The following is a 26,549-nucleotide window of genomic DNA, read 5'->3' as shown; positions in this document are numbered from 1 at the left end:
TTTGAGTCTTAGGAAAAAGTAATTCTGTAAAAAATACTTCCCCAGGTACTTATCTGTTGGTATTTCTCTTATCAGGGAATACTGTATGTACTGCTCTCAATGGCCATTTGCAGCAGCTCAAGGAATGGCTGGTGTCAAGGCTGTTAGCTTTCAGCTGCCAACGCCCGATCTACTTGGTCTAATTCTAATTCCCTTCATAGCTTTGTACAAGAAGGATAAATCCTTTCTGTGCCTGTTGAAGCTCACGAGAGTAGGGAAAACAAAGTTCCAAGACCTACTTCTCAGGCTTTATGTTTGACTGCTACACGTGAAATGGTAAGAGTGTAATCTTGTGTATTCTAGGCTGGTGTGCTCTGTTCTTCAGGCCTTACTGGAATCCATTATGGGATGGTATTTTCTGACAGTGATACCATGATGGTTTGATTGCTTTGCAGTCACAGCAGCTCAAAGCTCCACACAGAAGGATGGTAGAAGTGTTCTGATTTTCACTTAGGCACCTGAATAGATGGTTGTTTTTCCATCTCTGAAGACAGTTCATCTCTGTTTTTCATCTCTGAAGACCTCAACCTTTTGGTTTGCAAACATGGTTCCCTTGTTTCAAAGTGTTGAAAATGGTTCCCTTGTTTTCAAAGTGTTGAAAATGGTTGGCCTCAAACTTATTAAAAACATCTTTCTAACTCAGCAGCTATTGGTGCTGCTGTTCCTCACATTGTTGATACAAATGTGCCTGAAAGCAGCTGGAATATAGTTCCCCTGTGCTCCTTGCAGGTTCTCTCCTGGTACTCTAGTTCCTCTGAATTTCTCTCATTCATTGGATCTGCTTTCTCAGTTTAAAAACCACACAAATTCTTTCTTGTTGCAATTGAGACTTTGCATTTGGTTCAAGTCTGAAGAACGGCATGCTCACGAACAGCATTTGGGATGGTGACTGGGGAATGTCTATTGATGGCAGAGTTCCAAGGTGGCACCCAAAAAATCACTGCAATGTAACTTTGAACAAACAATCATTTTTATGGATGCTTTGTCCTGCCAGTGTATTTACATCTCTCAGTGTTGAGATAGAGTATCTTTGCTGCTTGTTGCTTTTGTGGCTCTTTATTTTCCCCTCAATACCATTCCACATTCTCTGCCTTCACAGGCACTCCACACTTATGGATCCCTTGAAAAGCCTGTTCAGTGTCCTCTATCCTGGCTCCCTCAACCAGCCCTGGCTCAGACCCTCAGTCTTTTCCGGGGCTGTCACACAGCAAAGGTAATTAAGGATGGGATTTAATAAGAAGGCAGGCCAGACTGCATGGATCAGGGCCAGGGCCCAGCCAGGTGATTGTCCTGCACCAAACGTTTGCTGTCATGTCTGATCCAACCCTCTTTCTTGTCATCTTCTTACGCTTGTTCCACCCTGATCCTTCCCCTCCTGTGTCTTTGGTCATTTCCCTAAACATCCTGTAGTAAGGTTTGTTCAGTCCCCCAAGCCCCTTCAAATACACCTGTGCTCTAATTTCACACTAACAGTGTTTTCTCTGTCTTATCAGTTACAATATTGCGGCAGATCCTCTCCAAAGTCAGAGCAGCTCCTTTACTGCCCATCAGTCAGTGCCTGGCAAGCTCTGGCTTCCCTTATTGTCTCCCTAATCACCTGCTCATTAATGGCTATGTGCCTGTGTGTTTAAATCACCGTTTTCCTCGCTATTTGTTATTTCTGTGATACGGAATAGCCAACAATTTACTGAAGCAGATGCTCTCCAGTTTCACACGTCCTGTGGCAGGCGCTTGGCTGCGCTCTGAGCGATGGTGTAGAGGCACCTACGCACCGGAGCCCCGCGGTGCTGCCGCTGCTCGCGTGTCCTGGCAGGCGGCAACTCCAAGGACGTGGAGATACAGGGAAGGGAATGGCCAGAAGCAGGAGGGGGAAGGGAGGGAAGAAAGGGACGGGTTCAGGGGACGACGAGCAGGTTAAAGAGTCAAGCACACGTATGCATCAGCATTTTGCCAGCAATCTCGTACTCGCAGAAACCTCCTCCCCTGCTGGCAGCTCTTGCTGGTTGGGGAAGTAGGATGTGGTTCCAACTCCTTGCTGCAGATGTTCCTCTTGTCTTGGCAGAAGCACCTGAATACCTCATCCAAGGGGAAGTTGTCGTGTTCAGCTGGATAAACTGCTGCCAGTTGCTTGGGAGATGGAGCAAAAAGCCGGGGGACTGGATATATGGCAGGCTCTTCATGTTTGCCCGGGGTGTCTAGAGGATGTCTGCTGTGCTGTCCTGGGGAGCATCCTCGTGCCAAGTACTGGATGTTCCAGCCAGTGCTGGGATGTGAGCGAGGAGGAGCCAGCAGGTGGGCTGCGAGTGCCAGGAGATAAGTGCTGCGAGGCTGTGCCTGGAGAGAAGGGCTGGAGCCAGGCACAGGGATGTGTTGGGCAATGTTTCTGGAGAAAACAGCCTGGTGCCCCTACAAATCAACCTCTTTCCGTGGCTCTGGTTTCCTAAAGCTACAGACAGTGGAGCTGTTGCTCTGTGGTGGTTACAACCTGCCAATTCCTATCCTAACCTCCCTGAGAGATACACATCCATCTTGTTCAGAAGGAACTTGAGTTGCAACCCAGAAAGACTCTTCTTCACTCCACTGGGCCCTTCAAAAAGGAAGCAGTCTGTGTATCAGAGCTGAAAGATCACTGTTTGAAGGAGATGCTAATTAAAACCATGAAATATCTCTTTGATAGCCTATCACTCACAACGTCGGTCTTAGCAAATGACAAAGATTACTACACTTGCAACTACAAAGACAGAGATTTATTTAAAACTTCAGTGGATTAATATTTTGTCAGACCAGAGCAGTATTTCAACAAAGGTCGAGAGATGATGGACAGAGAGACAAGTCTGAAGGATGAGTTCGGAAGAGGTGCTTAGAAAATATATTCATTGCTATAGAATGTATATTGCAAACAGATTATTGAGAATGCAAGGCAACACAAACTGAAGAAATATAAAAACTTAAATATGTTATAGACAGTAAGAAGACATTAAAATATTGCTGAGGATCTTTACTTAGGAATAGCTTCTCTGCTATTTACAATCTTACCATTTATATCCATCAGATGGGGAAAAGCATCACACTGAATGTTCATAATTCCTACTTTACTATATCAGAGCAAGGTAGTAGGATCCATCTATACCAGATGAAATGATTTACCATCTGTAGCTGAGGAGGATGTGAAACATCACCCTGCTGAATACAGACACTTTCAGTTCAGAAGTCTGGGGTCATGTACACTTTCAGTCTTAAGACCAGTAGCTCAGTACTTTCATTTCACTAATTTTAGATCTTAACAAACTTTGGAAAACTGGAGAGGTGCCAGAGGACTGATGGAGAGTCAACATGAGCCAGTACTTAAAAGGGAATGATACTAGACTGGATAAACAGATCAGGGATAAACATTATCAGGGATAAATTAATGAAGTGGTTACACTGGGACACTCTCAATAGAGGTTAATAAGTATTTTCCACTGTGCTTCACTGTCAGACGTCATGTCTGATATAGACAAGGTGAATACAGAGACGTAACACAGAGCAAGGAGTAGTTTTGTTTCTGCGACACTATTTTACTGCCTGAAGACTAACACAGTTTCCAAACACTGTCATCGGTCCTTGCCCAGAGTTACCTGACTATTAGCAGTGGCTTGTGCTGTGTGAGACCCTGAAATGAGAGTTCACACTTCTCACTTGGGATGGAGCCCTCCACTCTCAGAATCTGTGAAAGGCCATAAACTTCAGTAAGATAACAGCTCTCTTGTGCAAATAGGATTTGCATGACTTGCTTTTCAATTCAGAGGCTGTAGCCACTGCAGGATTTGAATTGCACATACCCATGGAGAAGAAAAAAGCCTGTGATTGAGGCAGTGCCAGCTGGAAACATTTCAGCACAAGAGGCAGCAATCTGGATTTCAGGCAGATGTTTTAGTCAGCCTCTGGCTAGCCATTGGTTAATGGAGCATATGCCTCAAGAACATCAAGTTTTGGGAGGCAAATCTCCTTCTCCTGAACGAGATAGCCTTGAGGTGGCTTGGGAAGATGGATGAGCCACACAGACCCTCACTGCTGGTGGGATGACCCCTCAAAGCGTGCTTGCTGTGGGCAAAGAAAGTTTTTCATCTCACCTCTCTCCAGAGAATCACAAAATCCTGCATTTTGAGGCTGTGGGAGTGCCAAAGGGGAACATATGCACATAATAAGGAAGGACAAATAGGTGGATAATTTTCTTTTCTGTTCATCCCACTGTGGAAAGCTTAAATGACAAGATGGAAATCCTCCAAAATCAGGAGGTGGTACTGCTGCTCTGTCCTTTTGCTATTCAAAGTAGGTTTTTTTCTCCTTGAAGAGCAGTACCAATGCAAATTTCCCTGTGATGTTCCTGCCACCCTTGGTGGGGTGACAGGTGATGTCTGACTTGCAGATGCAGCAGATGAAGGGATGTTTTGCAGTTCAGCTGCTGTGCAATGACCGGTGTCACACCGAGCTCTATCCTCTGCTCTTCAAAGGGGTGTTTTGAAGCAGCCCCACAGCTGCTGCCCCACTTAATGTCTGCCACCAGCCCAGAGGAGCAGTTGGTAAACTGCTTATACGTCTATCAGATGCCCAGGAGGGAAATTTGCGTTATATATGCACACATATGCATTTATTTATGAAACATCTATACTTTTGAAGATGTTTTTTCTCAAAAATAAAAAAATATTGAGGATATTTTTCTCTAAATCTATTGAACACTGACTCTCTGCTGAGATTTTGGAGCATGTAGGAGCAGATGGGAAAGCTTCTGCAATACATTAAGTAAGATAATGTAAAAGAGGGAGACTCCACAATCTTCATGAAACTCAAATGCTGAAAAATCCACAAGAGAACAAAGATTTTAATGAATAATTCAGACAATACATTTTTGAATGAGAAAGTTTCAGCTTTCTCATTTACTCAGTCTCTCATCTGATCTCCAAGAGCTAAACATAAATGTGGAAAAAGTGAAATGAAATAGTTTTTCAGAACTGTTTGAAGCCCTCTGCCTGCATTCTGGAGCTTGGAGGGATGCCATGGGCTGAGGTTTGCATGGAATCTGCGAGCTCATGCCTCCCTCTGCTGACTGCCTCCCCAGACCTCTCTCTCCTGGCTGCAAATCATAAAAGGCCGTGGTTGTTCTCCCCCTCTTGTTGGGCTGATATTCCTCCCCATGTCCCAAGCAATGACAGTAAAGTCTGAAGAGCTGCTGGATACGGGCTGCTCACATCAGCCCCAGCCCCATGGTGCCAGTGGGTGTCACCCCAGCAGCCCTGCGTTCCCTGTGTGGCATCTGTCCCATGGGTCCCAGTGCCACTCTGGTTCTCCATTAACTCTAAATTAAAGCATCCGTGTTCAGGGGAAAAACTGAAAGCAGTAAGGCAGAGACTCAAGGAAAGTTACCATAAACTGAGAGATAGAGGCAGAGACCTTTGGCTACAGCACTGGATTATACCTGGGGTATACTGGAAATATTTCACTGATTTCTTTTAAAATTTTATTTTTTATTTTTATTTCTGTGGGTTTGACTATGTCTGTAACACCACTTGGTACCAGTTTTAAAATCTTTTGGTTGTTTTAGGCAGCTGCTAACTAAAATTGTCTGTGGGAACTGCAAAACTTAAAGGTTTTGGATTCTATTCTCCTTTCACACACTCCCTACACAAAGTTCCTGTCCTCTCAGCAGAACATGTGCCCCCAGCAAAAGCAAGAAATGCACAATCTCAGCATGGCAAGATTAACTAAAAATTGTGCCCCTTGCTCTGGGGGGAGGGCCATGCTGGCTGTCCTCGAGCTGGTTGTCCCTTGATGATCTGCCAGGGTCAGGTGACCCTTTCTGTAGAGGGAGTCAAACCCAACTCTTCTGGGGTGATGGAGAGGGATCTCAGTGTTGTAAATGTCTTGTCTATTTATTCCTCTTCCAGAATATTTCCTCAGGCTGGGGGCTGATAGAGATGAGATTAAAGTCTATTCTAACAAGTCAAGTTTGTTAGTCAGGTATCCTTTGGACTTGAAAACACAGATGAGTTTTGTGCTGTGGAAGCTTTGTTAGAAAGCTCTGAGGAAACTGCTATCCTTTCAAAATAAAGTGTGCCAAGTAGAATAGCCCCGAGGCCATCGTACTGGGAGCTGAGGGCTGATTTAATAGTGCAAAAACCAATTACCAGGCTGTAATCAGTAACGGCTGTGTCGGGAAGCTGAAATCGCTACGGGGAAGGGGACAGGAGGGCAGAGTCTGCTCCTGCTGGAGCTGAGACTAAGATAAATGCCAGCAGAAAGCCCCTGCTACCAAAGAGTTATGGAATAAATTGATGCATTAGAAGCCCCAGCACATTAGATCACTTGAAAGGACACGCAGAGCATCACTGAGCCAGATCAGTGAGGGGCTGAAGGCAGCACTGCCGGCCCAGATGAGTTACTGACCTCCACCCTGGGACTCCAACAGCCAGCTGGTGAATTACAGAGGCAACAGCATGAGTGACAGTGATATATAATTAGCCTTGGGATATATTGAAATTTTCATATATATGCTGAATTAAACCTTCACCCAGAGTGCAAAGAAAAACACATGATGACTTTTAATATAAATAAAATATTAGACAGGAGAAAGCATATAGTCTTTTATGGTCTATGGTGCTGATGTCCTGAAGAGACTCCAAAGCTTTCTGCAATTTATGGGCCAAATCGATTTCTAGGAAGTAATGCCAGGAATATTTTTGAGGAAGGAGAGCTAAAGCTTGGCATGTAAACCTTGGAACTGCTGTAACAGATGCAGCCAGCTGTAATAAATGTAAAATACACTAAATAAGACCAAGGGAGTTGTGTCCAACCTGAGCAGTACAAATCCCTCCAGTGTTAAACCATCCAAGATTTCCTTTGAAATTACTACTTCCATTAAAAAGCAGATTGTTCTCTATTTCAGACCTGAGAAGCATAAGTACTTTCCACTGAAGATTGATATACTTTCTTTGAATTGTAGAGAGAAGTGAATCTGTCTGGTCTGTTACATTAGTGGCTCAATCGGACTCTCACTCATCAAATTGGAGCTGCTGCTTACTAAGTGATCACATCACCCAGGAAGCATTTTGATGCACAAGTGAGTGGTTGAGGTAGGAGAGATGTACATTGGTTAAGTGAAGAAGATGTGTAGTGCTTAAAAAACAAGATACTATAACAAAGAATGGGCTGAAAAACAAGTAACTCCCCTGTTCCAATATTCACTGATTATTGATTCATTGATTATTATGTGCAAGTAACAATTTGTGGTTTTCAGCTAGTTTTGCCTGTGTTTTGCATTTGTTCTCAGTTATTCAGTGGATGTTGGAAGAAGGTTATGCCCCTCTATCCCACCAAGCCATAACTCCAAGTATAAATGCACTACAGACACAAGTCACTCCCACAGTCACCCCCTTCCAACACCTCCATTCCCCACCCAGACCCTACAACCCCTGAGTATTTAATCTGGGCACAGCCAGAGCCTGCTCAGGAATATAATTAATACACAAGTGTCGAAAAATGAGCATAGAACCAACTGTTCTGTAGGTCAAGGGCACTTGTGTGTCAGGAAGCCACATCCCTCACACCATGGGAATGTTTTTTTCCAAGTGGCTCAAGAGGCCATGAAGAGTCTCTCCACGGAGTCCTGGAGGCCCTTCTTCCCCAGCGCTTACCCTGGGAACGACCGCTGGAGGGTTAAAGGAGGCCTTTGTGCCTTCCCACCCAGTACTTCAGCTCAGGACACGGTACAGCTCGTTGAAGCTGTGATCATTTGCCAGCTTTACTCGAATTCAATACTTTTCACCTTTGAAGCGGCGGCACTTTGGTCTCGGAGTGGGCTGAGCGCAGAGACCGAGAGCAGACCGAGGGCTGCCGAGCCCTGTGTGCACAGCACGGCCCCGGGCCAGGCGGCCCCCGCAGCACTTGTGACCTAAAGTGACAGAAAGGTTTCGCAAGAGAAGCGGCTGATTTCACTGGGCTCTTGCTCAAGAGCTGCGGAGCTCCCACGGGCCGTGACCCTGGTCCCGACGAGGGGGGACAGGAATTGGAGCCACCAACAGAACAACTGCTCTGACAGTCCCTATCTGCAGCTGTTCTTCTTTCCGATCTTTTCACCTACAGACCTTGCCTATAAATCTTTTCTATCCAGCGAGAAGGAAATGGCCGTGCTATTTCTGCTGAATTGCAGTGGTATTCAGGGGAGTTTGTCTCTCAGGGTAAAAAGTCCCTTGGAATTCCTGCAGAGGTGCATGGCAGGGAGAGCAAGGTCGGGGGAAACCACAGAGCTTATTTGAACAAAAAACTTAAAATCTGTCCTGGAAGCCACAACATTTAATGCATCTTAACTGGTTTATTTTCATCCTAAAAGGTACTTGGAGAAAGGTTGCATCCATGAGGGTCTGGGGCACATCCAAAAGGAAAGCTATTTTCGAGACCAAGTGATGTAAAGAGAAAAATGAAATTAATTAAAAGTAAAAAAAAAACCCTCAGAGCAATAAAAGAAATAATTTAAAAATGCAAGCAAAATGTAAATAAACTATAATTAGAAAAGTAAAATAAATTAAAAACCCTAACAAAATAATGGCCCCAGGCTTTCTCACATCAGCCAACCCATCATCAACTCCAAAGCAGCAGCAACAATGACAGTACGAGGCAAAAGTTTGACTAAGGAATATATACTGCAAAAGTGTTTCATTCACACCAATCCCAGCCCCAGGAACAATCCCTCTTTTATTCAGTTTAGGAGGAACTGGGAAGAACACATGTAAATTCGTTTTCAGCTCTAGCAGGATCAGATGTTTAAACATAAATTAATTAATTAAATAAATAAGCCCCTTAAAACTAACATAAAATAGAATACAGTAAAAATAAAATAAAATACAAAAATAATAAAAATACAACAGCTATAAAATAAAGGTTAGGTTGGGTATCAGGAAAAGGTATTACACCCAGAGGGTGGCTGGGCACCGTTACAGGCTCCACAGGGCAGGGCTCACAGCACGGAGCCTGACGGAGTTCAGGAAAGGTTTGGCCGATGCCTTCAGGCACCGGGTGGGGGTTTGCGAGGTGCCCTGTGCAGGGCCAGGAGTTGGACTGGTGTCACTTGTGGGTCCCTTCCAACTCAGGATATTCTGCTTCTGTGATTCTATGAGAGTAAAACACAATAAAGAAAAACAAAATAAAGAAAAAAAAAACATAATAAGAAAAAAATCAAATCGAATCAAAACCAAATCTAATCAAACTCCTTTCTCCAAGCTGCCATACCATCATCCCTAATGAGATTTGCTCAAATACCGCAACTTTGTTGAGCAACAAATCTGCCCAGTCAGCGGCGGCGAGCCGGCCCCTCCCGTCCCCGCGCAGGCCGGGCCGGCGGCTCCGCACCCGCGCCGGTCCCGCGGGGCCGCTCCCGCCGCTCCGCCCTCCCGGAGCCGCACCGGGGCTGCACCGGGGCCGGTCCCGCCCTCCCGGAGCCGCACCGGGGCCGCACCGGGGCCGGTCCCTCCCTCCCGGAGCCGCACCGGGGCCGCACCGGGGCCGGTCCCGCCCTCCCGGAGCCGCACCGGGGCGCGGAGCGGCCGCGCAGGGGCGGCGCAGCATGAGCGGGCGCCCCCCCGCGGCCGCCGGCGCAGCGCCCCCGCGCCATGGAGGGATTCCCCGCCCGCGGGTACGGCACCGGCGGCGCGGACAACCGGCCGCTCTTCGGGGAGACCTCGGCCAGGGTAAGGGACGGCGCTCCGCCGCGACACCGGCCACCCCCGGCAGCCCCCTTCCCCCAAAACAACCCCCCGCCAAAGCAAACCGCGGCGGAGAAAAGGCAGCGGAAAGTCCCGTAGTGCTCCCCCCTCCCCTCCGTGCCGGAGTAAATGTCCCCCGCTAATGAGGAGCCTTCCCCGCGGCCACCCCGGAGAGCGGCGGCTCCTCTCCCTCTGCCGCCAGGCTCGGCACGGAGCGCCGCAGGCAGCCGAGCGGCCGGCCCGAGCGAGGAACCTGCCCGAATCCTGCAAACAGATTTAAAAACCCCTATGAAATAAGAAAGAATCCTCAGTCCCCCTCCGAAACAGCAGCAAAAACCAGAAAGGCTGCATCCCAATGGAAAAATATAAAAGGAGCCCCCCAAATTCCAAAAGAAGGAAAAGCTTCAAATTGGCGTATTTTTTTAGAAAAATACCCCTCAAAAACCAAAACAAAACCAATCATCTCCCGATTAGTGTCTCAAACCAAAATAATCCAAAACCACCCCAAACAAACACCGCCTCAAATTTTAAAAAATCTAGACCTTACCCTCAGAACTAACCCCCCCTAGCAAGACCCCTCCCCAAATAAACTCACAAAACATTCCCCTCCCTTTTTCCCCGAGGAAATCAACTGTCAAAGAATCCCCCCCCGACAAACATCCCCCAAAACTCTATCGGGAACTTGGGGGTCGGGGTCCCGGGGTCGGGGGGCCCCTCGGAGTGGGGCTGGGAAAGGGGTTGGGCACGGGCAGGGGTCACACAGCCGCTGTGTCCCATCGGGTGTGCCCTGCAGCCCCCCAAGCCGGGGCTCTGGGGCTGCAGCACCCCGGGCTGCCCCTCACCCAGTTTGGGGGGGGGTCTGCGTTTGGTGCCTTCCCGGGAACTGATTTTTCTCCCGGGATGGAGGAGCTGGCGGTGGCTCCTTGGCTGCCGTGTGGCAGCGGCGGCTCCTCAGGTGTCAGTCCCCGTACGCCGCTCGGCTCTCGGCCGCGCTGCGGGGTCGGTGCTGCGGAAGGGGCTCCTGGGACTGCCCGGCACCGGGATCCCTCGGGAACCACCACACCCGGAGGTGTCACATCATCGGTTCCTGACTTGGGGGTGTCCCCTGTTAGGACGGGTTACCCCAGCTCGTGTGTGTTTGGGGGGTGCAGGCTGCAACTGCCTGAGATTATTCACAAGTGTATCAAATCCATCACCGCCCTCCCTGCAAGAACTTGGAACTGCTGCTACAATTATAACGTTTAATGAAAACGAAGTGATACCAACCGGATTTTAGGGGGAAAATAGTGACGTGGCATAGGAGGACAGGCAGGACCCCATGAAGATGAACTGCGGGGGCCAGGTATCCCCCACTAGCATTTGCTGGCCCTGGTGGGGAGCACTGGAGGCAAGGAGCAGTGCCTTTGTTGGAACAGTGCCCTGCACTTGGCTCCTGTTGGACGGTCCTTGGTCAGGGATTTTGAGAAGCTCCCAGCGATGGGCACTTCTGGGGACTGGGATGTGCAACTGGAGCAGGGAGGCAGTCTTGGCAGGTAATTCCCAAACTTTTCAGCCCAGGTTAAGCCATCAATCCCTGATCCCCTTTTCCAGCTACGCCTCTGCTCGCAAAGGAGAGCAGTAAATAAAAAACGTGGGATGCTAATTTCAGTTCCTGGGCTCTAACGAGGATCCACTTCACCCCCTGCCTGTCTCCTGTGGCTTTGTTGGAACCTGTCATACGGGCCGAGCAGCGGCCAATGGTGTCTCGCTGCTGTACCCGTGTCCGACAGACAAGGGACCACTGTGCTGCCCAGGGGTCGTTTCCTCCCTGATTCACTGGGGTTGCCTAGAAACGGACGCTGGTGAGGTCCCGAGATGGAATGTTCTATGTCAGAAATGGAAAAGCTAAACTTTGCCTTTAAATGGGAGCAGGTCTGCCGGGAGAGGTGCGTCTGCCCCAGCTCTGCTTTTGGGTCTCTGCAAGGGATGGCTGATAGTGGCAAACCGGGATCCTCTGCTCGGGCTGGGACCACAGGGAGGGGCAGGGGCAGTGCTTGTGCCCCAGGAAGCCCTGCACCCAAAATTAGGGGTCTCCCACCCTTGCCAGCAATTGGAAATGGATGTAGAGATGGGGATTCCCTCTTCCTGCCTCCTTGCACTCTCCTGGTCTCCAAGCTGGTGATTTTAGGGTAAAGCCATTCTGTGGGGATGGCAGAGCTGAGCAGCAGCATCTGCCTCCTTGCCCTGCCGTGGTCCAGCTGCTCCTGCCAAGCTCGCTGTCCCCTGTGGCTGCTGAGCAGAGGATGGGGCAAGATGGTACCAAAGGAGTGGCTGGTGGGAAGAGGGAGTGGTGCAGCACGGTGCTGATGAATGCCAGGCACTGTGGATTCAGCTGTGGTTTCCAGGGATGCAGCACTGGCAGTGAATGGGTGAGACAATGCAAAGGCACAGCTGTACAGTGACAAAGAGGGGACAGAGTGTCACAGGTGCTGCACTTCTCAGGAAAGAAGTTGAAAACTTGGGTTCCTCCACAGTGGGAGCATTTGAGTGTGTGGGAATTAATTGCTATGGGTTAGAAGCTGAAAGCAATAGGAGACAGGAGCTCCGAATGGGAATGATGAGCTTTTGAGGACACATGAGGAAGGCCCTATGTCCTGCAGTGAGTGGGGGGCCAGCATGGCCCTGAGCACAGCCTGCATTGCCTGCAATTGCAACAGGTTGGGTCTGGCACTGCATTCAGGCATCCCCTATGGCTGCAGCAGGCTGCAATGGCTGCTGACCATCTGGACTTGCTGATGTAAGGCATAAAAATGGCCTTTCCGTCACTCCTGCAGAGATGGCACCAGGTACCCACGCTCCAGGGGACCTGCCCATTCCCTTCTCCCGGTCAAGCCTCTGCCAGGATCCCTATGGGCTCAGCCACATGCTGCTGACTTGGAGGATTCAAGGATGGAAGGTGCTGAGCTGGAGTGGGGTAAAGAGCAAAGCTGCCACTCTGTCAAATCCTGTGAAGGCAGTACAGTTATAATCTCAGCCTGGCCTCAGTTTCCCTGCTGCTCCTTGTAACCTTGACCCAGATCCTAAAGAATCCTGGACTGTGCCCTCCTGCTTTGCAAGGATTTGACGCTTCCTGACCTTATGTCCCTTTCCCAGAGGCAGATGGAGGGAGACCTCTGCACTGCAGAAGCTCCCTGGGAGAAGCCTGATGCCTTCAGCCCCTGCAACAGCCTCCCCAGAGTAGGAGAGAGCAGAAACCCTCCTGTTTCAAAATGCATCTTGTGCAACAGTGAAGCATGGAATCCATCTACTCTCTGGCCAACAGCTCACTACATCTTGGCAGCTGGCTGGCTGAATGGGGACCCCATAGAGGCAGTGCTGGGCTGCATCAGAAGTTGGTATGTGTGTGCCAGTACCCTGGGCTGGTCCAGGTGACCTCAGGCAGCTGCAGGCTCTCTTTTGGCGTGCCTGCTGGAGTTTTTTGTCCTTTTACTCTTGCAGCTATTACACTACCTAGTGATGCTGGAGAAAAATCCTTCCTGAATCAGCTGTGCTGGTTGTAAGAGCTGGCTGTGCCAGCTGGGTGACATGTGGGACACAAGGCTCACCACAGCCACTTTCAGTGTGCCCAGTATCCAGGAGTGTCTGTCTGGCCTGGGCTCTGCACTCGGACACAGTGTGGAGGTGAAAGGCTCCGTCATCCCCAATCCCTTTAGCCGTCTTGGCCTCTGCTTGAGTATTTTTAACCTTTTTGCTGTGCTAAGCTGCCTGGGGCTGAAGTGTCAGCGGGCACTGGGGAATACAGCCTCTCACTGCTTTGCCAAGCCCAGGATTTCAGGATCAGTGTCTGTAATCCCCAGATCCTGAAATACCACCTTCTGCCGGCAGCCCATTTGGGAAATTCGAGTGACCGCAGGTTTGATCATGGGGAAGGGGAAGCCTTGGCTGCAGGAACTGGATGCCACAAGCTCCACTGCTGGCATCTGTACCTGATCTCAGTCAGCAGTGTGAGATGAGAGGTGCCTGGGCTGGGGGATGCTCTTTCCTGCATTGGAACAGCCAAGAGACAAATGCCCAACCATTGCAAGTCTGACTCCCTTGTTTTCTCCTGGCAGACCAGTCTGTCCTTGCACAGTGGGTTTCCAGATAATTAGGAGCACAGTCATGGCTGACTTTCTGGATGGTGACTGTGTCCCCATCCCTCTGAGCTCTCTGCACAGCTGGCTGTGACTGTGCTCACCAGGTGAGCTCTGCAGGTTGATGACCCACTGTTGTTCTGCAGCTGGCTCCCTGGCATTCCCTGCTATCTCTGCTGTCATATCACAAATTCCATGTGCAGATTTGCCAGTGAGGAGAAGGGGTTTGTGCCTGGCTGGTGAGGACCTTGCACAGGGGATGTTGGTGACTATTTCCTATTAAGGGGAGCTTCTCACTGCTGCAGCCACTGCTGTTCCCCCAGAGCCCGGGGCCTCTGAGTTACAGGAGCATCAGTGGTTTTGTTTTACAAAGAGGAGTTGGGGACTAATAAAAGAGGTTTCGGAGTCTGCTTGCTGTGGCCCTGTCCCTTGGGGATGAACACAAGCAGGGCACAGTATCCACTTGTGCCTGAATCACCTTAACCTGAGTTGCACAAAGCCTTAGGTCAGGGCTGGTGATGTCCCACAAAAGCATGATTTGCTGCTCTCTCTTCGCTTTCTTCTAGTGCCCTGCTGCTGTCATGTGTTACTTCTTCATGACCTGGGACTTCTCCCTCTACAAATCCAAATTCTGGGAGGGGAGGATGCAAGAGCAGGTGGAGGGAAGCCCATGTTGCTCTGCCTGCTGGCTTATCTTGGGCAAAATGCTTTCACTGCTCAAACTCTTTTCTCACTTTCCTTTCACCATACCTACTTAGTGACTCTCAGTACACTTAACTGAAGTCTGGGGTATTTTCTCTCTGCACATTTTTTCGGCTGTAGCTGTTCTTTTAGCCTTTGAGTGGTCAGCCATGTGGGGAGTCACACCTGGCTGTGTGCAGCCCAGTCCGACTGTGGTGATACACGTTCATACTCAGAGCAGCACCAGGGCAGAGGCAGTGTGCAGGCAGGGATTGGAATATTCTCCTTTTTGGTTTTTACTCCAGAAGGTTTATCAGTACAGGGTGCTGCTGTGGGTGCTCCTCTGAGCCCGTGGTCACACAGCCCAATGTCACAGCCCTGCCCTGATGCCACTGGGATGGGGCTGCAGTGCTGTCACTGAGGTATCTTTCTTCCCAGGTGCAAAAAGGTTGTGTCCTCCCAGTTGTTTTCTACTGATCAAGAACAGCAGCAAGAAGTGTGGAGGGACATCTGTCTGTCCAAGCAGAGCCACTCTGTGGCATCTTCAGATCTGCTGGTGTTAGGGTGGAGCATTTGGGGTGTGGGAAACGCTTCACCTCCTTGCCAGCAGCCCACAAATTCCCACCTAAGACTCTATCAATCTATTAATTCTCATGCAGTGAGGCTAAAAACAGCTTTTTCTGACAAACCTCCATCTGTGCACTCCCACTTCAGAAAAAAAAAAAAAATTAAATATAATTTGCACAACTGCAATCGATTTGGATGTAGTGGGGAAGCCATGTGCAAATGAGCAAACCTACTGCACAAGGCCTTGACCAGTACAACCTCCCTGGGGTCCATGCAGGGAGGGGAAACCTTCCTGTGTGGCAGAGCTGACCAGGGAGCCTTGATGGTGTACTGGGGATAATGTGGATCCTCTGATGCTCTCAGTGTTGTTGGTTAATGCTCTGTTTTATATGGTTTGGGGATTTTTTTATTGTTGGTTTATTAGGTACACATAACAATCTTCTCTTTTCTTCAGGACAGAATCATCAATCTAGTTGTTGGTGGCTTAACAACCTTGCTGCTTGTAGTAAGTATCTCCTATCCCACTCCATGTTGCATCTTCAAGTGACAGGGAGAAAACCAGAATTCCTCCCCAAAAATGGGTGGTGAAACTTCCAATGACCAAAGAGGCTCTGATTTAGGGCAGGCAGTCATTTTGGGACATATCTGTCTTTTGAAACTCTTTGACAACAGAAGGGGAATACCTTTCTTTAAGAGCTGTAATAAAAGCCTTGAGGTTCTCTGGTAATTGTCCATCCTGGCTGAACATTAGGCTATGTGAGACAACAAAGCATTTATGTGCCAGGAGAGTGTGTTTGCTTCTATTTCCTTCTATTTATGATTTATTGTCCTCTATTTATCCTTATACAAGTCTTTCCAAAGTTTGTCCCCTTGTGTTGAGCTGTGCTTTCCCCAAGCTTTAAAGACAAATCCAATGCTGTCACAACTGGGGACCATCAGTGGTGTGGTCCATGGGGACTGTTGGAGAGCTGAGGTGCAGGGAGGCTGTGGGGACAGGTGAGGTGGCAGCTGGTGGAACCCTTGGCTGAATGGATGCTCCTCCATGGGCAGTGTGCACCCCTGGGCCTGATGGCTTCACTGCTCCTTGGGAGGTAGTTTCTGGGAATAAGCCAGCGTAGCAAAGCTTTTATCAGGTTTTATTTCCACGCCTCTCAGTGTGCAGCTGTATCAAAGCAGTTTTCCTCTAGACTTGTACATTTTCCTTCAGCTGCTCAGGGGTGGGAGTCAGAGACCAGGGAAGGGTGTGCAGATCAGGATGTGAGCTCTGTGCTGCTCCAGCCCTTGGGCTGAGCCTCTTCTCACTGCAGCTGTGGCCAGAGTGAAATCCTCATCTTTGTTTTCCTCCATACAGGTCACTCTAATCAGTGCTTTTGTCTTCCCGCAACTACCTCCAAAACCTGTGAATGTATTTTTTGCTTTCTGCATCTCCTTGTGTTGCATTTCTGCTGGCATTCTTGTAAGTACTGCCATGTTTGCTGTGCTTTTGAGTCGATGGCTCAGAGTAAAATCTGCTTTACGTGGTGTTGCCTTCTTTTTTACACTCTCCCAGAAAAGCTTTCCTGCCTCCGTAACACGAGCTGACAATGAGGGAGTGGTGATGAGTTTTGTATTTACTGCAAACTAAATGTGTGCACTGAGCCAACTCCAGCTGCGGTGCAAGACTTGTCACCTCTGTGGCACTGCCACCCATAGCTGCCAGTGGAGACACAGAGTAGCAAACCAGGGAGCAGAGCACTGAAATGGGAATGCAGAGATGGACTGTGCTGCGGAAGACACTTGAAGTGGGATCGGGCATGCACCTGCATTAGACAGTGACCCTTCACAGGGGATGAGTAACAGGGGTAGGAAGCTACAGCAAGTGGAAGATGTTCCTCTACTCAACAACTGCAGAATTCCAAGGGAGTTGGTCCCAAGCACTGGCAAAGGGAACTGGCAGGTCTGAGCTCACAGAATCATGGAATGGTTTGGGTTGGAAAGGGCTGTAAAAGACCATCCTGTCCAACTCCCCTTCCACAGGCAGGCACATTGGTGGCTCCTTGTGCTGCTGCAGCTTTTCACACTTAGAGCATTCTCCTTCCTCCAGCTGTGACCTGGAACAGCCCTGAATCCCTCACTGCTGGGTACACCGGGAAGTTGCTCTGCATTGCCTGGTCAGTCCCAGTTTTTGATCCTACAGCTGGTGGCCACAACTCTGCCCAGAATAGACTGTGTTAGTGCAAAGCTGATGTTTGTCCTCATCCCCCAGGGTGTAGCCAGCTTTGAGTGTTAAAACAGCCCCAGCTAAGCCTCCCACTCTCCCTCCCTCTCAGCAAAGCTGACCAGACAGCGCATGTCCTCAGGGCCAGTTTCACATACAGACACACACACACTCAATCTCTCTGGCCAGAGGAAGCTGGATGGTTGTACAGGAAGACAAAAGGAATCCCCAAAACTAAACTTGCAAGTTGCCAATTCAGTTACCAAAGAAAGTTTCCTCAGAATACCTGGCTTTTTGAAATAACACAAACTCCTTTTCTCTTCTAGATCTACTGGTATCGACAAGGAGACCTGGAACCCAAATTCAGAAATCTAATTTACTACATATTATTTTCTATTGTCATGTTGTGTATATGTGCCAACCTGTACTTCCATGAAGTGGGTAAATGAAGGACACTGGGAATACCCAGCAATGATGCTACTGTGTCAGACTGCTTCCAGCTCAGCTCTCAGCTCTACTCGAGACATTTAAGTGAGAACCATCAGCCTGAGAGGAAAGAAGTGGGTTGTGCAAGGATAAATCAGTACATGATTTTCATGTAAATGTATATGTAATGTCCCTCTTGTTGGGGAGAATTGTTGCCATAAGACGTGACATTCTGCTTTTTTTTGAAGAGCTACTGTTGCGCTTAATGAACATTCCAGTTGTACTGATGTTTCAGAATGGCACAAGCTTTTTCATTTTGGAAAAAACTGCACTTTTTTATTACTGTACAAATAAACTGCAGCACTGAAAGGATCTGTGGCAGTATAAATAAATGGCATCTTACAGTCAAGTAAGACAAATACTCTTTAATTTGTTGAAACTGAATATACAATTATTTCTGTTCCCTAGGCAACCATTTAAAACTACAACTTATTTTTCACATTAACAAAACCACAGACTGAAAAAGACCAACTCTTGATTATGAAGAGCTAATTACAGAAATAAATAAAATAATTTATACAAGTCTTTAGTTTCTATAGCTTTTTCTCTTGATTCCTAGCTAACAGGCTGCTGTTCAGCCTAGTGTCTGTTTCAAACGATGCAGGAATTAATTGGCCTCCTTTGCCTCGGGGCCCTATGTCCAGACTCTCACAGAGCTATTCCTCAAAGACTTTGCCACCTTCACACCACTCCCCATTTACTGACTTGCTGCAGAAATCACTCTGGAGAGGTGGCTGGTAGTGTCAGGTAAACAGCGAGAGAGACAAACGTTCCAACCTACTCACAACAATCTCAAAGAAATTCCAAGCTTGTGGGGGGAGGCTGGTGGGTCCCAGGAGCTTCCCTTTCTCATAGCCCTTCCCTTTTTATTCAGCTTCCTGTAGTGATGAGAGAAAAAAACAAAAAACAAACAAACAAACAAAACCGAGAAAAGATTTTCCACAAGTGATCTTTCTGAGCTCTGTCCATTGCCAGCAATGGATTCCTCAGGAACAAGCAGACCAGGCAAGTCCCATAAGCTTCTGCCTTCTTCCTATGCCACAGACATACGAACGAGTCAGGTGAGATGGGAATACACACCACTGCTTCATGATGCTGCCCATGCTCCCTGGAGTCTTAGATGGAACTCACTCCTTCCTGAAATGTAACAGTCTCTTACTCCATGTGTTACAAGAGTCAGTAAGTGCAAAAATCCTCACCCATTCTTCATGAAACCTGTGCAAACTAATACTTGCTGCGGCACTGAGAGGCTACAGTCCACAATCCTTGACTTCAGTCCAGTTTTCCGTGTGTGCAGTTCAGCACATCAGTAACAAGTCACATCAGAACTGGCTGGATGGATCCGAGCACTGTGAGCACTGCAACAGAGGCTCCTCAGGACACTGGAACACCCCAGTGGGACATGGCACCTCAGGCCTTGGCTGGCAGCTCAGTCCTCCCTCCTGCATGAGGGAAACAGCCTGAGCAGAGAAAGTGCACAGTAGTCATTCCACACTGGAAGCTTCTGTTTAAAGAGACAGACTGTGACTGCTTTCTTTGGAAATGTGGCACAGGGTTGTAACTAATTTCACAATGCAAACATGGTCAACAGAAAACGGACACCATTGCTGCTTCTCAGTGACAGTTCACTAAATCCTCAACATCCTTTGAATCTTCTGAGTCAGGACTGCCCAACGATGAGCCAATAATGTGTGACCCATCTCCATGATGTTGGAGGATAGGATCTGTCAAGGGACAAAAAGCATTAGAACTATTGTGGTGCCATTATAACAAGATAGAAAACACAAACTTTGGAGACAGGAAATGTAGCCTGGAATTCTAACCAATACAGGCAGTTGCTCAAACTAGGCAGTTTTCAATTTCTAGTTTCACAGGATCACAGAATAGCTGGGGCTGGAAGGAACCTCTGGAGAGCCCCTAGTCCAACCCCTTGCTAAAGCTGGTTCAGCTAGAGCACCTTGCACAGGACCATGCCCAGGTGGGTTTTGAGTATCTTTAGAGAAGAAGGTAAGTGATGAGCAGTATGGATGGATAGGGATGCAATGGTGTGACTCACACTGGCATCCATCAGGAATTACACTATCAGTGCTGATCCTCTGATGGCTCTAGAGGGAGAGATCCTTCCTCTGGGGAGGAGTATTTGTTAGGTTACTTGAAGTTTCATAGCACTGATATGTAAAATTATTTACAAGAAAGCAAGGATCTATGAAGTGCTGTCTGCAGAGACTCAGAAGCTCTACGCACTGCTTTAATGAAAGGACTGTCATACCTGTGAGAGTTGTCAAGGGCAAGACTGATTCACTGTCTATATCATCTGTTGCCTGGATAAATCCATGGGAAGAAGGAACAATAAGCACAGTCTCATCGTCTATTGCAGGCTGATCAACTTGTTCTTCTATTGTTGGGGAACCCAGGTCCTGCACAACACAGAACAGGCCATGAAAGTGTATTCCTGGTACCATAAACAAAAACCTGCATTGCTCAGCCATGCTCCACAGTAAGCAATACACTCTGGATGAATTTCATCTCATTAAATTGAAATGTCAGCATCTGAGATAGTTTTGTTTCAGCATTTACAGGGCATCTTTCATCTTAGTGCAGGCACCCAAAAACAAGATGAGAAGAATTTTACCCTGCTGAGCAGTGGTGGAGAGGAAGGGAGACACTGCAAGGTGGTGATAAAACATTCCCTTGCAAATCAAGTATTATGTCTGTAAAGAGGAATAATTAGGCTTTTCCAGCACTTGCTGTCTAGATGTTCTGAGACTGAAGCTTTACCTTTATAGCACTCACCTGCTCCACAAACCCAACAGCTTTACCTTAAGTTTCACAACTCCTGTTGTCAAGTTTTAACTGACACTGAACACAGAGCTCAAATGACCCACTTTATTTGCTGTGCCTTGCTTGGTCTGTCATTGGCTGGAGGTTTTTTTTGCTGAACCTCATGACACCAGAAGATTGGCAACACATTGATTCCTTCCAGGTTCAAGTTGTCAATGCCCTCATTCTCTTCCAGTCCTGCCACTGCTGCTGCTCCTGTGCTACTGGAATGGCAGCAACACATCTGGCTGACTCAGTGTCACAGCACACTCCTGGCTCCACAAATGCAGTGTAAAGTCATCCCACACAGTACTGCCAGAACCAGCAGAGATATTTGGATTCCAGCTTTTGTGTGTAACATGCATAAGGTTTGTTCAAACTTCCCTGATGTAAAATGCTAGTACCTGCTGCTGCTGACACAATGGAAGGTACCTGGATTTATCACTGCTTTCAGAGGGAGCAGGAATTGTTTAGGAGAGGTTACAGCTCTCTATGTTTAAGAAAATCCTGGTGTTCCTCCACCTTGTTTTTGTAGGAAAATTTGTTTCCCTACGTAACTCCAGAGTGTTTTTGCAAAGGCAGCTGCTTGAAAACACCTTCCCTGATGCTGCTGAAGAGGAGCTGACAACCTGTGCTGCAGTTCAGGGAACTGCACTCTGTCCCATCCCCAAGGGCACCGTGTGCCTGACCTGCAGGAGCAGCTCTCAGCAGAGCACACAGCTCTGCCCACCAGCAGCACTGGGCTACAAGGCTTGAAACTGGGAAGAGGAGGCGTGAAAAACTAAAGAAGCCATTGTGGCAAATGGGCACCTTTCCCAGCCAGAAATAATAAAACCCTGCAGCATGACTGCCTGCCTCCCACTACCCACCCACAGTGACAATACAACCCTGGCAAGCTCATAAAAATAACACTGACTTAAAGAAAACAAAATTTAGGCATGTTTTTCTAGAGTAACTTTTCACTGAGAATTACTCACAGACAGTTCACTATTTCCTAGAATTTAAGTACACATGTCAAACTTGGATCTGACTTGAAGGGTAAGGGAAATTAGAATTACAAATTCAGTTTGTTTTTCTGTACAGAAAATAAAGTTTAGTTTTATATTCTGCTAGCCATGAGCAATTTGCACAAAGTAAAATTAAGAACTAGGTTAATATCAAAAGTTTATTAATTCTCTCTCGAGAAGCTGAAGTTTTAAAATAAGAATAGAAAGCTGATGGTCTGCCTCAAATGCTGAAAAATCTTATCACAATTATGTTAAACACGACAGAGAAAGAGGAAAATGGAAGATAAATCCCCAGCTTTGGATGTATTCAGGATTCAGATGCTTCTGTAGTAGCAAACTTGAGATGTACAAAGATTCTCCTTTTTGTAAGAGCATAATGAATATGCACTGTCCATTAGAAGCTTCTTCAAAGACAATGCCAAAGCATATTAATGATGCATTTTCAAGGCTGACAAAGCAGAAATGCAGCTACTGTAGAGAACACTGTTCTAAAAAACAGGAAGGGGTATTTCACTTTAACTCATCTTTTCCCAAATTCCAATCTAATCAAACTTGTACTTCCTCCGGGAAGAGGAAATTTCTACCCACTAGGGAGTGTTACCTTCTTTTTAGCACCTCTGTTTTCTTTTACTTAGTAATTTTCATAATTTCAGCAACTGAAAGATTGAGGAACTTAGTATAAGCAATCTAAATACCTGCAATCATTTGGATAAACTCATTTCTGCATCTCAGGTGTTGGAGAGGAATAAATCTGAGGCCAGAGAGAGAAGTAGCTTAATGCTTCAAATTCCCACTTCACAGATACTTGACTGGAGCAGTATGTTTAACAGAAGTCCTCAAAACTGGAAACTGAGCTACATCTTGAAGTATGTTATTAGACTCATAAAGCAAAACCTAAATACTCTAGCTAACCTCCCTTGCTCAATCTATCTATTAATGCAGCTGTGCTGGACAATTAACAGCCCAGTTTAAAGCAACAGCATCAAACAGGAATCACTGTTCAGTGCCACCAATGTTCCAGCTTTCCACTGTCACCTTGCAGAAGTATCCTGAGTAGTGAAGCTATTCCACAACTAGTGAGGTGTTCAGTGCTCCACTGAAGTCAAATATAAGCCTCAGAACCAAATTAAATGCTGTTACTTTCATACTCGTAACACACTGCCAAAGCTCAAGGGTAGAGGATCTCAGCAAATACTTGTAGAACTGTGATACAGAATCACAGAATTGTTTGGATGGAAGGGGATCTCAAACATTACTCAAAGCCCCATCCAATCTGGCCTTGAACACTTCCAGAGATGAGGCAGCCCACAGCTTCTCTGGGCAACCTGTTCCACTCTCACCACTCTCTCAGGAAAGAACTTTCTCCTGATACCTCTTCTAAATCTACATTCTTTCAGTTTGAAGCCATTCCCCCTTGTCCTGTCATTATATGCTCTTATGAAGAATCTCTCTCCATCTTTCTCCCTTCAGCTACCAATACAAATGAAATCACTGAGATACTTCAGATAAACAACTTAAAGGCCACAGATTCAGTGAAATAACTCTCTGTGCAGAAATGGGGAAAATATCAAGTATCATGCCCTCCCTTACCTCAGTAACGTAAGTGCTGGGTAAATCAGAGTGAGAATCCTCATTCTGTTTCAGGCTAGCATCAGCAATCTCCTCCTCTGTTCTTACCATAACTCCATCCATCAGTTCTCTACTATTCCTGCTGCTAAATTTGGAAGCATCATCTTCGTTGTAGGCTGACTGCTCTTCGTCACTCAGCTTGGACTGATGGATATCATGTGGGAAAGTATTTGCTCCTAGGGTGTCTGGAGGATCTGTCAGGTCAGCTGACTGAATGTCTGAATCCACAGTCAGTTCTGTCTGGGTGACAGAAGAGGAGATGTCTTCGGCAGCAACGGTGCGGATTATGACACTCGGTGTGTGGCACTGCACTGTGACGTTGTCACTTGTGTTTAACAAATGCTCTGGCTGTCAGCAGCATTTGCAAAAAAGAGACAAACAAAAGCCCAAAAAAGGTCAGAGACTTTCCCATAACTATCTACACATCTTTCAAGCAAATACAAGCAAAAAGATTCCAATTTCTACGTGTAATTTAGTGCTTTATATCTACAGTATGTCAGCCCAGATCATCTGTTGACCTTTCCTGCTCCTAAAGCACAGCTTTGTAGACTGAATGTGGTATCGTGTTCTTTAAGTCACAAATAAACACGTAATAACATGAAGGAGGCAACCATTCAGGTGAGGATCATTGTAGATTCAAAAGGTCAGTGTTTTCTCCACTGAATTTTTCGTCACTTTTGTCATTCAATCTCCAGTTTGCTTCCCCTTCCCTCCCTCTAACAAAAAGCAATAATTGTCACTATCCAAGTGTTGTGGACCAGTGCCTATTTGTGAGAGTAACTGAACACATCACAAAACAAGATTTAGTTTTGCTGGGGACCAAGCCACTAAATGGAAACATCCTGTTCAGAACTTGACCACTAAGCTAAGTTCTGACTCAACCTGAGGCTGCTTTTTAAAAACAATATACAAACTCCCAAATTCTCAGTCTTCAGGATTTTAAGCAAAGTAACAAATGTTATGACTTAAGAACTGCTTTGCAAGTTTAACACACACATGCAGGGCCCTGTATTTCAATGCTGCCCTTCCCCAGTGCCCAAAGCAGAGCTCTCACAGATAAGGCGTGAACGATGATCTGCTCCGGGGATGCCGGAGCAGCCGCCGCTGTCAGCGTCATGGTGGGACTCGTGGTCAGGGTTAAAGGGAGGCCTTGGCTCGAGCTTGTCTGCAGTAAGTAGGTGCCTGGTGTCCCAGTCGGCTGGAGGTGGAAAGACTAAAAAGACAACACAGGTTTCATACCCAAATGCACTGTCCAGGATGTACTGGAGCATTTTGATTTACATGAACCAGCCTAACCATAACGCCCCTGGAAAATCACACCCTTCTGCACTGACTGCTGCACTGCATTCAAAAAGCAGGAAAAACTCATCTGTAGCCTTAGGCTACCAAGGCAAGTACTAAGGGCAGGAGTCCAGCAAGTCTGTATTATACTGTACAACAGCAGGTAAAAAAAGGAACTAATTCAACTTACTTTTGCATTGAGATGGAAGAGAAACTATGCTATAAATTACAGGACAATGGAACTGAGACAACCTTTACTTGCTGGGAGCTTTCTCTGTCTCCTTTATTTTCAACAATGAAAAAAGTCCAAGCACAAAGGAAAACTTTGTAGCATTAAAGGAAATTTAAAACATTTAGCCATAATTCACAGTTTACTCGGCAACCCTAATGGATTACACTTTCAGAAATAAGTTCTAGAACTCTTCTTTCTACTTGAAAACCTTCTCTCTCTCTCTCTTTTCTTTTTTTTTTTTTTTTTTTTTTTTTTTTTTTTTTTTTTTTTTTTAAATGCACAGTTCTATAGTCTAAGAAGTAGCTGGGCTGAAAAGAAAAAAACACAGTAACAAACACCAGTTCCTTACTGGAAGAATCTCAAAGGTTTGTAGTGTTCCACTGTTCAGTGTTATTGTCTCAGAGTCAACAGTAGCAGCAGGGGAATCAGTTGAGGCTGCAAAAGGAAGTAAAAAAAAAAGAAAAGGAAAGTATGTAAACCAGAATGTTCAGCCCTGCAGAAAGCATAACATACTATAATTAATACATGGCAGGGTACTGTTAATTCCCCTAAGAGGAAAAAGAAAACTGGCTGCAATCCTAATGACAAGGTCCTCTAATTGGTACCCAAGATACAATACTATTTAAAGAGAGCATTCTACAATTCAAAAGAGCAAAAAAAAAAAGTAAGTATGGGCTTAGCACACAGAGATAAAAGCAGACAAATAAAGTTTCTGACATGATTTAATTACTTTTTGTAATGAGATTTACAAGAGGTTCTAATGTAACTATATCCTTTGGTGTAATAATATCCTTGGGATCATGTACTGCTTGTTTAAAACTCAGTTCAGGCTTAGTATTGTTGTGGTTCCCACAGCCCTCTTTTCTTTTTTTTTTGTATTTTTAATCTTTTCTGCCCTCCACAGTATGTCCACTCTTGATGAAAGATCAGATGCTTCCCAAGATATTTGCTTATCCTGTGTGTTATGACTGCAGTATATAAAAGCTGTAAGTATTTTTACTACAACTATGTAATTATTTATGCAATTAGCTCCAATAATTCTAGTAGTGAAGGGAAGCACTGAAAACAGTTGATGTACCAGGTATTTTAAGATCACTAGGTCCAAACAACTTGTACTCAAAACTCCATAACAATAATTACAATTCCTACTTACTCTTAAAAAAATTCTTAAGTTCCAGGAAGCTGAAACCAAATTAATACTTTGCCTGGGGCTTTCCAGTAATTTCCTAAATACCAAAAGGGGAAAAAGATCTACAAGATGATAACAGCGACCCAAGCACTGGAAACTTTGTCATCTCAGACTCTGTGGCTGCAAAATACAGTAATTTTGGTCTCTTAAGAAGATAAAAGCTCCATTTTTGAAGCTTTTATTGTTACAGTAGCATGTTCAAGGTTTCCTGTTGCAGATTTCCTGGTACTCAGTAGCAGACAGCTATAAAGTGTGGCCTATCAGTCACCCAGCCAGGATATTCATAAAAGCTCATTTTTAACTCTGAGCCTTCCACCAAATGCAGTAGAAAGTGGCTAACAGCTTCAGCTCTCATGGGACTGTGAAACACACAATACAAAGTTCACTGTGATTACAAAATCATTATTTCTTCAGAAAAGCAGACTAAAATGGGGGAAAAGGCTTGTTAGGCAGACATGGGCAAGTGAAGTCACAAAATAACCATTACAGGATTCAATTCAGAGAGGACTCAGGTTCCGGGTTCCCAGACCATCTTGTCTGCTCAGCAAAACCCATCAGCTTTGATCAAGCTTCAT

General features: G+C 46.5%; 2 protein-coding genes across 3 annotated transcripts in view; one reads left to right on the top strand and one right to left on the bottom strand.

Moving 5' to 3' along the window:
- The first annotated feature begins 9,654 nt into the window (after positions 1-9,654).
- Positions 9,655-18,340, top strand: TMEM243 (transmembrane protein 243). Its single transcript, XM_066318779.1, has 4 exons — positions 9,655-9,758; positions 15,588-15,638; positions 16,485-16,589; positions 17,657-18,340. Exons 1-4 carry the CDS (start codon positions 9,681-9,683, stop codon positions 17,777-17,779), a joined length of 357 nt encoding a protein of 118 aa, XP_066174876.1. The 5' UTR covers positions 9,655-9,680; the 3' UTR covers positions 17,780-18,340.
- The window catches only part of DMTF1 (cyclin D binding myb like transcription factor 1), a 28,865-nt gene continuing 20,482 nt past the window's right edge, over positions 18,167-26,549 (bottom strand). The window contains exons 13-17 of one of the 2 annotated variants that reach the window (XM_066318777.1): positions 25,135-25,220; positions 24,327-24,485; positions 23,234-23,620; positions 20,086-20,233; positions 18,167-19,540 (exon numbers count right to left, since the gene is read on the bottom strand). In XM_066318777.1, coding sequence (XP_066174874.1) covers positions 19,431-19,540; positions 20,086-20,233; positions 23,234-23,620; positions 24,327-24,485; positions 25,135-25,220 — 890 coding nt within the window. In that variant the 3' untranslated portion in view covers positions 18,167-19,430. The remainder of the gene's footprint in view (positions 19,541-20,085; positions 20,234-23,233; positions 23,621-24,326; positions 24,486-25,134; positions 25,221-26,549) is intronic. The other variant, XM_066318778.1, reaches the window with a different exon arrangement.

The sequence above is a fragment of the Sylvia atricapilla genome, chromosome 5 (genome assembly GCF_009819655.1).
Source record: "Sylvia atricapilla isolate bSylAtr1 chromosome 5, bSylAtr1.pri, whole genome shotgun sequence".
NCBI lineage: Eukaryota > Metazoa > Chordata > Aves > Passeriformes > Sylviidae > Sylvia > Sylvia atricapilla.
Note: the sequence above shows the minus strand (reverse complement) of the source record. Positions and strands in the feature narration are given on the sequence as shown.